Raw genomic sequence first — 10,501 nt, 5'->3', positions numbered from 1 at the left:
TATATGACTACAAATTCCTCAGGCTCTTTCTAGGAGATGTTCCTTCACATCAATTCATAGAGGGAAAAGAAGAAAGTCTTAAGTCTCTTTAGTGGGGCCTTGTCTACTCTATTATTATTTGATCCAAAATATCCCCAAAGAGGTAATGTATTCAAACAATTGCCCAGATTTCATGTGTCAGCACATATGGATCCTTTCCTGAGCATGGTAATAATTTAGTTATTCAGTTACCCAAGATCAATAATTGAGGATGTCAGTAGGACAAGATACTATTGGGCCTCCTTGTTGGTGCAGGCATTTGAGCACTGCGCTGTGTTGCTGTCCACAGCCTCTGCAGTGCGGGTTCAATCCCGGCTGGCCAGCGAGAATCCCACATGTTGTGGCAGACCTCTCCTGTCTCGCCCGCTGCTCCTCTCAGCAGTGTGTATCATCAGTCTGCCTGTTCTGTTCCCCGCTCTGTCTCTGGTGAATCTTCTCACCCTCCCGCACATCTGGCCTGTACACTGGTTCTTGTATAAATAAATAAATCTTTAAAAAAAAAAAAAGGACAAGGTAATATTGAGTTAGGTTTCTTTGTCCTCCAAGTAAATAATCTAAATATTTTATGATTATTTATATGCATCAATAAATGTGGAATGCCATTTTGAATATTTTACACGTTATACAACAGAAAATTCAAGTCAAAATAGCTTACATAATAAAACCATTTATTGCCTTACAAGAGAAGAAGTTGAAAGAAAAACTATTTCAGTGTTGGTTCAATCTACTACTCAACAGTGTCATCAAGACCCAGGTTTCTTCCCTCTTCTGTTCTCTCTGCCTCATTGTGTTTTCCTCAGGCTAAGCCCTCTGTGGCTTGTTCCATAGATGGCTGCCTATTCCAGATGCTGCTTGCAGACATCTTTTTCTGTAGCAGAAAAGAGACAGTTTATTCCCAAAGATCTCTTTTTAAGAACCAGGAGAAACTTTCCCAAACGTCCCTCCGAACACCTTCACATCATTGGCCAGAACTTTTTGATGTGTCCAAGCCTAAAACAACCACTGATAAAAAAAACTAAGACCACTGCTCTGACTCAACCATTCCCTGGGATGCCCTGGGAGTGCATGGGGTGTAAGTAGTATGTTTGGTACCAATGAAGGGAAAACAGTTTTTGTTTCTGAATGTCTGAACAATGTCTTTAAAATGTATATTAATAGAATACATTTCAACAGTTTAAGAAATGGCAAATATTTATGAGTAGTCCTCAATTTTCCTAAGTGTTTTCACAATCTGTCAAATACCAGAATATCTTGCAGATATTTATCAAATGAAAGCACCCTCATTCACCTATTTATTCATTCAGTTAAGATATTTGAACACTGACCATACTCAAGATAGAATTCACTTCAGAAGATTCAATAATGTAAAGTTCATATCATCATGAAATTTATTATTTGAAAAATGCCAACTTTTTAACTGATGTACCCATCAGAAGGATAAAACCTTTCAATTAATTTTAGGAGACTGAGTAATAATCTTATCTGAATGTAGTACACAGTTTGCAATTAAACACTGAAAAAAATTATATTTTTCTCATTCTATAATGTAAAAATGCCTTTCAAGTTAAATCTACATAAAAAAATCCATAAATCCCATGACATTTTCAAGATTTCCAGCCTAAACTTAGTAGTAAAATTCACTGTTTTCTTAAGAGTGATGGAAACTATATTGGAAACTTGCTGGATTTAATATTTATAGAAAATAGATTTATTCAACTAATCCTGATTGGCAAGTATCAAGCATAAAATATTTATATCTATAAAACTTGGAGTGTGATGATGGGAGGAAGCATATAAAACAATAGCATTTATATTAAGGTTATTTAGAAGACTTGGGATGAGGAGCATGGAAACTATGATAGCAATCAGATTAGAGATTATTTAATCTAGCCCCTTCATATAGTCATGACTAGGAAGGAAGAGTAGCCTCTGACATTCATTTTAAAGTTCCAGGACATCCCAAAAACTAACCTGAAATTCAGAATTCTCTGGGCATGAAAACATTTGTTTTCATTGGGGTTCCAACCCTGGAAGTTCCTTCTCATATTACTCCTAAAAAAACAACCTCACTAAATGTATGTCAGGAAAAAACAACCAAATGAATTAAAGTATGCAGAAATAAGGGGAAGGAAAGACTGAAGGCGGCCCCCAGGGAAGACATGCATTTTCATAGTATTAAAAACCTTCCATATATTGGTGTGTGTGTTTTTTAATGTTTTTCAACCTAGACCATTCCTATTTTGAGAATAGGGATCTAATTTATTCTGTAAAGAGCTCAGTAATCACATGGTAGTAAGGTAGGTGTCCTGTCAAGGCCTTAATAGCCTCTACTTGTGGGCTTTAGAGAAAAGCACCCTCTCCAGTTTGGCATCACTCTCGAAGGTGTGTGGTTTGAGGAGACCGTGGATTTTAATCCCAGCTATTCCCTTGGCCAGGGGCTGTGCTGGGCACATAATGTATACATCAATGTACACAGTGTCCTCACATGCTGGAAAAGAAAAATCTTGTAATTTCTGAGGCTCTTCACCCAGACCAAGAACTTGAATGCCATGTGCAAAGTCAGGATAAATCCATTCCGGCAGAATATTTTTTCATTACTGGCATCCTAAACCACTGGCACAATAATCTTAATCATCTGACCTTTTAGAGGCAATTTCCTGAACTTGGCTTGACAGATCAGGCTAGACAGATCTAACCCTATTTTTAAATTGCCCAGATGGTTTGCCCACATATACTGGGCTGCTTCCAGGGACTATTTGTGCCTTGGGTGTAACCAGCAACTGTAGACAAGAGTGGGGAATGGAGGTGAAGGGACGGTAAGAGTCCAGTCAGCACCTTTCTTGTCTAAGTCAGGCTGATTTCACCAGTTGCCTGTGAAATGCTGAGCCTACGTTCAGATTCTAGAGGCTTTACCCTAGGTAAAGTGTAAAATGGCAGACAAGTGAAGACTGAAAGAGTGTGGTGGCTGCCAAATAGGAAGCCAATTTGAGAAGGCTGTGTCTGATCTCTGCTCCACCCATCCCAAGTTGGATTTGAGGGTTTTTTGTGCAGAATAAGTTTCAGGGAAAGTGGTCCTATTCTTACGTAAGACAAAAGCCATTTTTGTCCCCCTGCTTTCTGTGGCTCAAAATTAACTTTGTTTCCCTATAGATTAAAAGAATTCAATGCCTAGAAAAAAGGACAGAGGGCAAAGAAGACTTAAGTAAAGAGTAATCATAATTCCCAATACTTTTACATTTTTAGCGATAATGTACAGGGGAATCCATCATCTTGAAAGTTTCTCCTTCTCTTATAATTTCCTGTTTCTTCTTCCTAAAATGACTTTCAGATAAAGTTTCTTATTGTTTCTTCATTGATTCATGTCCATGTCCACACAGATATATAACATCCATCACTTCCAAGAAGACTTACACATGTTCAAACAGATTCTTTCCAGCCCTAAAAATGTAGATGGTGGCTAAAGCTGAAAAGACAAGCTTGTAGCTCATTTGTAGCTTGGGTCTAAGTCAGGAATCAGCAAGCTGCAACCTGCAGGCCAGATCTAGCCCACAGCCCTCCTCTGAACAATCCATGAGCTTAGAATTGATTTTGCATGTGTAACATAGGGGAAAATCAAAAGAATGCTAATATTGTGTGACATGTAAAATTATATGAACCTCAAATCCATGTCCACAAACAAAGGTTTATTGGAATGTAGACGTGCTCACTTGCATACATGTTGTTTTTCGTAGAGTCATGGAATTGGCTGAGTTGAGTAGCTATAAAAGAATGCATGACTCCAGAGTCTAAAATATTTACTCTCTGGTCCTATCCAGAAAAAAAATTGCGCCAACCCCTGACCTAAGAAATTAATGTGTTAGAGATATTAAACAACTCAAACAAATAAATTGCAGGCAAATCAATAAGACAAAGATACCAAATAGCCACAAAGACTAGGTAAGTAGGATATAGTGAGAAAAAAAATAAGGATACAAAAGTCTACACTCTGCACTTGTGGAGATGATAATGTCTGTGTTGCTTACTACCAGCTCCAGAGCTGGGTAGGCTCCCACCTAGTAGTTATTAAATGAATACAGAGGAAAGCAGGAAGCAGAAACATAAATCAGGGTTGGGTGTGAGAGAGGTCCTCAACCTCAGGCGGGTCCACCTTTGTGTCATATGTCACATGTTCCCCCAAATTAGCAAATATGCACGCTTTGAAAACATGCACCAAATGCTAAGTGTGTGCCCAAAAAACAAATGACTATCTATGGTAACTGCCATGTTGCCCATGCTAACCCACATTTTCCACCCTCTTCTTCAGTCACCAGATACATGTGTATAGTGCAGATACTAAACTCAGACTTGGAGAATAGAAAGGAAGGAAGCTGAACATAAAAGCTCATGAAAAAAACAGCATAATTGTCACTGCTGATCTTTGATTAACTGGCTCTTCTTTCTCAAACAGGAGCTCGCTCTCTCTCTCTCTCTCTCTCTCTCTCTCTCTCTCTCTCTCTCTCTCTCTCTCTCTCTCTCTTTCTCTCTCTCTCCCCCCCTCTCCCCCCCTTTCTCCTTGCAGGTGACACCCACACATATCCTTCAGTGTTGGCAGAGATGCTCACTCAGATAACAACTGGAGCTCATGCTGCACATTTTCATCTCTGCGTGTCATCATCACCATGTAAAACCACAACTATAGGAAAACAAAGCTGTTTGCTGTTCTTCTGTCTCAACTGACATTTCCACCCAGATCTCACAATGTGTTCTTTGGAGCCAGAGAAGCATTTATATCTGTCAACTAGATAGCTACTCCATCAGATGCAATATAAGTAGAAGATTATCTACTCTAAGAAAAACTCACCTTTCTGTAACTGTTTGTCCCTGTGAATTCCCAGTACTCTAAAACCTTTCCCCTGTTATTCACCAGGCGAATAGGATAGGGAAGTGGGCTTGAAAACACTCATTCCAACTCTTAGAGCACCCTCGTTAATGAAATTAGCTTTGAAATGACAAAATACTCTTGGCTCACCCATATTTCGTCCCAAGCATTTTCCTTTTTTTTTTTTCTAAAGGTGTATTTATTTATGCATACAAGAGCTAGGGTGCAGGCCAAAGATGTGGGGGGTGGGGCGGCAGTAAAAGGATTGACCAGAGACAGAGTGGGGAGCAGAACAGGCAGATCTACTGACAGACACTGCTGAGGGAAGCAGCGGGCGAGACAGGAGAGGTCTGCTGCGCCATGTGGGTAGCTCCCTGGCCAGGGATTGAACTTGTATTGCAGTGGCTGTGGATAGCTTCATAGTGCTGCGTCTTAACCCCTTCCACCACCAGGGAGGCCGCCAAGCATTTTTCAAGTGTGGAGTCCAGGGTCCACACCCTGAACATAGAATACAGTGAGAAAATGTGCTGTGTTCTGCCCAGAACAATAGCCTGTCCTTTCCTGTGCTTCAACAGGAAAGCACACGTTACTTTGGGGCACCAACTCAGCGAAAGATGAAACGCCCACCTCCTCAGATTCCTTGCAGAAGAACCAAAGTTCTGAGCACCACTGTTGAAAAGTCAAGAGTTAGTGCCTCAGTCTAGAAAACACAAATAGAATTAGGAAAAGCCAATTTATCAAACAAGGTTGTAAGGTTCCCAGACCATATCACTGGCTGCTAACTAGTATGGTGGTCAGGACTCCATTATGAGAGCTCCAGAAGTTTCTTTGATTTTTCTCACTGATCTATTATCTGTGATCCAGACAAGCTGAGAGAGGTGAAAGAATACAGCTTTGAAAGGAATCAGACTGATCTGTGTTATCAGACTGAAGAAAAAAGTGACTTTTGGCTGTGGCAATTATACTGTTCACATCGTTATGTAACTAGGATGTGGTGAGAGGTCTATTACATGAAGTTTGCACTAAGAAGGGCTTATGAGAAAATTCATTTAAGAGCTGATTTTAACCAATTTTGTCTTTTATAATTCATTTGATTTGTCCCAATGACCTCATGAAATGAGTTGAGTTCAGTCTTTCTTGGAGTTGGAGGAGACATGTAGGCTCATATTTTTCTAGTGTTCATTACCTTTATTAAGTTTAATGAGCTCCATTTCAACAACAAACAAAACAGTCTCAAGATGAATTCATTGCACACCTATTTGGCCTCAGGCCACTCTCAAAGTACAAATTGCACTGACATAAATACAATTTACTACACAAATTACCAGACCAGCCCTTGTGTCCTTGTTCAAGGACCTTCCCCTACCCACAGATGGTGGCAGGTCTCGTGTGTGTGTGCGTGTTTGTGTTGATTAATAAGTCTTATTTGAATTATCAGCTTGTTCTAAATGATACAGTTTTGGTTTTGTGGTTATTTTATTTCCAAACTATTGCAAGCCATTCAAATATTCAGTTATAGCATAGTATAACAGGTGAAGAAGTTGAAGTTGTCTGACCCCAGCAGTCCCATATCTGTGCTCATTTTGAATCACAATCATTTATAGAAGGCATTTATAGAAAAGTTGCTGGAGAAAAATCACTTCATAAAAAAGAGCAGCAGTTCAGTAGAAGGATGGGATTTTTACTACAAAAGCAACATTTCTGGAAGTCTTAGGCTTTAAAACATAGTTTTTAAACATAGTCAATACAACTTTAAGAGGAAATGTAGGAACTTCAGTGGGAAATCAACTTACTTTTTTTTTTTTCTGCTTCAGATTTATTTGTACAAATAGCACAGGAAGACACCAGTGCCCTGTAGACAGCAGCCTAGGGGTGACATCAGTCCTTCTGTCCTTACACGGGCAGACAGAGTTCTCTATTCTTAAGGCTTTGCGGGGGCCTGGGCACCTTTGGCGGCCTGGGTACCTTTGGTGGTCTGGGTACCTTTGGCAGCCTGTGTTCCTTTGGGGACCTGTGCTGCAGCCGCATCCTTGGCCTGGGTTTGAGCCTTGCCCTTTGGCCGCGAAAGCCTGAGACCCTTGGCGATGCGGGCACGTGCATGTTTCCCAAGCTTGGGGTGAGCGATGTAGGCAAGTCGGCTGAGCTTGCGGCTGCTGCCCTTTGGGATGTTAGCCCTGACCGTCTTGGTCTTTACAAGGGCCTTGATAGCCTCAGCACATGCACTCATGGCCTTGGCATTGTTGGCCTGCATCTTCTTCAAGCCCTTCTTGTTATGCTTCTTGGCAAAGCGCATGTTCCTTAGGAACTTGGGATCTACCCCTTTAAGAGATTCGTATCTTTGGGATTGGGGTTTCTTGATGCCATTTCTGTGCCATTTTCGGGATTGGTTGTGTGTGGTGTGGTTCTTGGACTTGGCCATGTCTGCACCGAGGCCCGCGGCTCCCCAGGCGCCTTGAGCCGGAAGAGAAAGCTCAACTTACTTTTGACTGTTACTTATTTAACATGACTTTTAAAGATAAACCTTTCTAGAGGTATTGGCTTTTCTCACCACACAAAATGCAAATGAACTTATATCCATCAGGTTTTCTTTTTTTTGGATTTGATTCTGTGTATATGTTTTACCTCCAGATTCCCTAATAAAATGGATATTTGAACTTATTAATGGGAAAGTTAAAACCAGAACTGGTTCTCTCCTTCTCAAGTGTGATTAATTCAGTTAGACTGACTGGTGATTCACAAGGGCATGTGAAATTCAGTCAGCCACTCAATAAATATTTGTCTGGCAAACCAGGCACTATTCTAGACATTGGCATATGGCAATATACAAGGCAAACAAAGTTCCTTTCCTCATGAAGCTTACATTCTAGTTTGGAGAGCAAGAAAAATAAATAAGTCTAATGTAAGAGATGCCAAAATGTTATGGGGTGGAGGGAAGCAAAGAAAGAAGATAGGGTGTGGCAGGATTTAGCTAGGGTAGAAGATGGCACTTATGCATAGACCTGAAGGAGATGAGGGAACATAGTTACCTGGGGAAGAACATTCAGATAATATCAAAGTACAAATTTTAAACAGGTACATGGTAGCTCAGCAATTTTATCACTAAATACAGAGAACATAATGTATACTTGGTCTTTATAAATTGGTACATTCAGCCCAAAATAAGTGAGCTCACAATCAAAAATTATACAAATACTATTAACTATAAGACTCTAGAGTGATAGCAGCAAATGACATTGTTTTCTTCATAATTACCATGTCTGAAACTGTGAAAGCAATGCTCCAACCACTGTTTTTAAACCATTTCTTGGTTCATAGTAATAGTGAAAATTGACTTCCCTGTTAACATTTCTACTTTGGTTTTGTTCAGAGTGAGTAAGAAATGTCTGAAGTGTGATTCATCTTTAGTAAATCTATTTTTCCCGTCAGAAAACAAAATCATTTATTACCAAAGATCAGATCTTTCCATTTTTATATTTTATTTATTTTTTCCATTGCCCTTTATAAAAATCCTCCAGTTCTATCATTTTCAAATCCAGTGGAATAACATGGATTTAAGAACTCCATGTGACAAGAGAATGGAAGTGTAGCACATGTGCCAGTATAAATTCAACAGTTGTTCACCACCCAAGTGCTACTGAGTTTGACCTCCTTTGGATTAATTAAATTCAGGGAATGGAAGCCCATTGAAAAAAATCAACCAAAGTGCAATGATTTATATCTGAAATCATGATTCTTTTGCCTCCACCATTAAGAAGGAAGAAGAAGAAGACTTCTATCTATACATATAAGGGGTAGGGCAGAATGCTATGCTTTTTATTGCAAACTGAGATATTCCAAGAAACACAAAAATGGTGGCAATTAGGAGGTTCTCAAATCCTTTAGCACCTCATCCTTGGTTAGTGGGTTTAAAATTATTTTGCAATAGTCTCTCCTTTCTCAGGTCTTTGCCAATTTAATTTTATACATAATTTATCTACCTGGCAATAATAATAATAGCTAACATATGTCAGACATGGTATTAAGTGCCAGGAACAAGCAGAAAAAAGACTTGGGCTGTGCCCTCATGGAGATTACAGTACATAGACAGACATTGTGATCATTATCTCCATTTTATACTTGAAGAACCACAGTCTTAGAAAGGCAGTGACTCTCCTGATGCCAGCTAGTAATGGGATATGAACCAGGTCTAGCTACCTCTAAAACCTAGGCTCCTTCTTCATTTGAATAAATGAAGCAATGAATAGATTATAAAGGCAAAACTAGATTCTTTCTTTGGGGTCTCCAGGCATATTCCAGTTGACTCAAACTGGAGGCAGAAAAATATCCAGTCATTCCAGGCTTAGACCTTGTAGGGTATCTTGAGAACTGTGATGCTGTCATAAAAGACATGCTCCAAAATACTTTCCCATGTTGGTAGACTTCCAGGGTAGAGAGACAGCTCAACCCACAAGACTTCTGGAGCTCTATGCCCTGACATACACAAGGTTCCTATAAAGCTGCTCTCGTGAGGGCTTCTTCTGCCTGCTATCTTAGAAAACTTCCACCCAATGTCAGCCAACCTCTTGGTACATGGCAAGAATAAAATTATTCCCTTTGCTTCTCCCTCCTTCAGAAGTTTCTCGGGACTCATCCCCCCACCCCATAGCCTAATAAATGTTAACATTCCTTTTTCACAATATTATCACTTCTCCTATAGATGCACTTTCAACATCCCATTCAGATCTTCATGCAGACAACAAAGAGATGAACTGTGAAAACCTGAAGTATATGGAACAGAAAAGCCCCTATTTGATTTGATTGGGTGTTACTGGTAAACAAGTAACCTTCATAGTATTTAAATAATTTTGACATAAAATTTAAATAAATTTGATATCATTTGTTTTTTCCTGACACATTCTTCCTTAGTGTGGGAGGACTACTTTATTCTTTTGAAACCATATTGTGAAGATTACATGAATTCCCATCACAGGGTGTAAGGAAAACAAGTCAGTTTGCCTAGTATTACTTTGAAGGCATTCTGTTGGTCAAAATGACTAAATGCAACCAGAATTCATCAAAGGCAATGTCTACATCTTTCTGAACTAAAATGTAAACATTAATAGGAACTATGTGGCTCATTTCATGAGTGAAAGACAAGTATTTTAATAATTTTTTTTAATTTGTCTTCCTACCCCTCCATACTCTAACCTGTTCCCACCCTAAACCCCCACTGAACCAAAGGGAATAATTCCCTAATCTTACTTCTCCATCTAAAAAGTCTTTCAATATTGCACTCTGCTTGACCTCAATGTGCAGGTGAATGAGAAAGGAGTGAAGCTGGAAGCAGATTTCAGGCTAATAGAATCCACTCACTTTTTGTTTTCTATCTTAACTTCTTAGTCAAGTCAATAAATACATGTTAATCTTGAATTTGGGCCATGGGATATATTCTGTCACTATGATATTTTTTAACTTCATTTCAGAGTCTCAAAATGGCATTATTCGGTCTAATCATTTAAGAGAAATGGGCATCGGTTGGCCTAACGGGGGCCCAAGGTGGCCGGCTGAAGACGAGGCAGTGCTTTCCTATCCAGAGCAGTGTTGTTGAGCAGGTGAAGAGGTGCC

At 39.5% G+C, this 10,501-nt stretch overlaps 1 protein-coding gene across 1 annotated transcript; it reads right to left on the bottom strand.

Annotated features, from left to right (window-relative positions):
* Positions 1–6,818: 6,818 nt before the first annotated feature.
* LOC311188433 (large ribosomal subunit protein eL29-like) lies at positions 6,819–7,316 on the bottom strand (the record flags this gene model as incomplete). Its single annotated transcript, XM_084259532.1, has 1 exon — positions 6,819–7,316. One exon carries the CDS (start codon positions 7,314–7,316, stop codon positions 6,819–6,821), a length of 498 nt encoding a protein of 165 aa, XP_084115658.1.
* Between the last annotated feature and the right edge of the window lie 3,185 nt (positions 7,317–10,501).

Source organism: Talpa europaea, assembly GCF_964194135.1.
Source record: "Talpa europaea genome assembly, chromosome: 1".
Lineage (NCBI taxonomy): Eukaryota > Metazoa > Chordata > Mammalia > Eulipotyphla > Talpidae > Talpa > Talpa europaea.
Note: the sequence above shows the minus strand (reverse complement) of the source record. Positions and strands in the feature narration are given on the sequence as shown.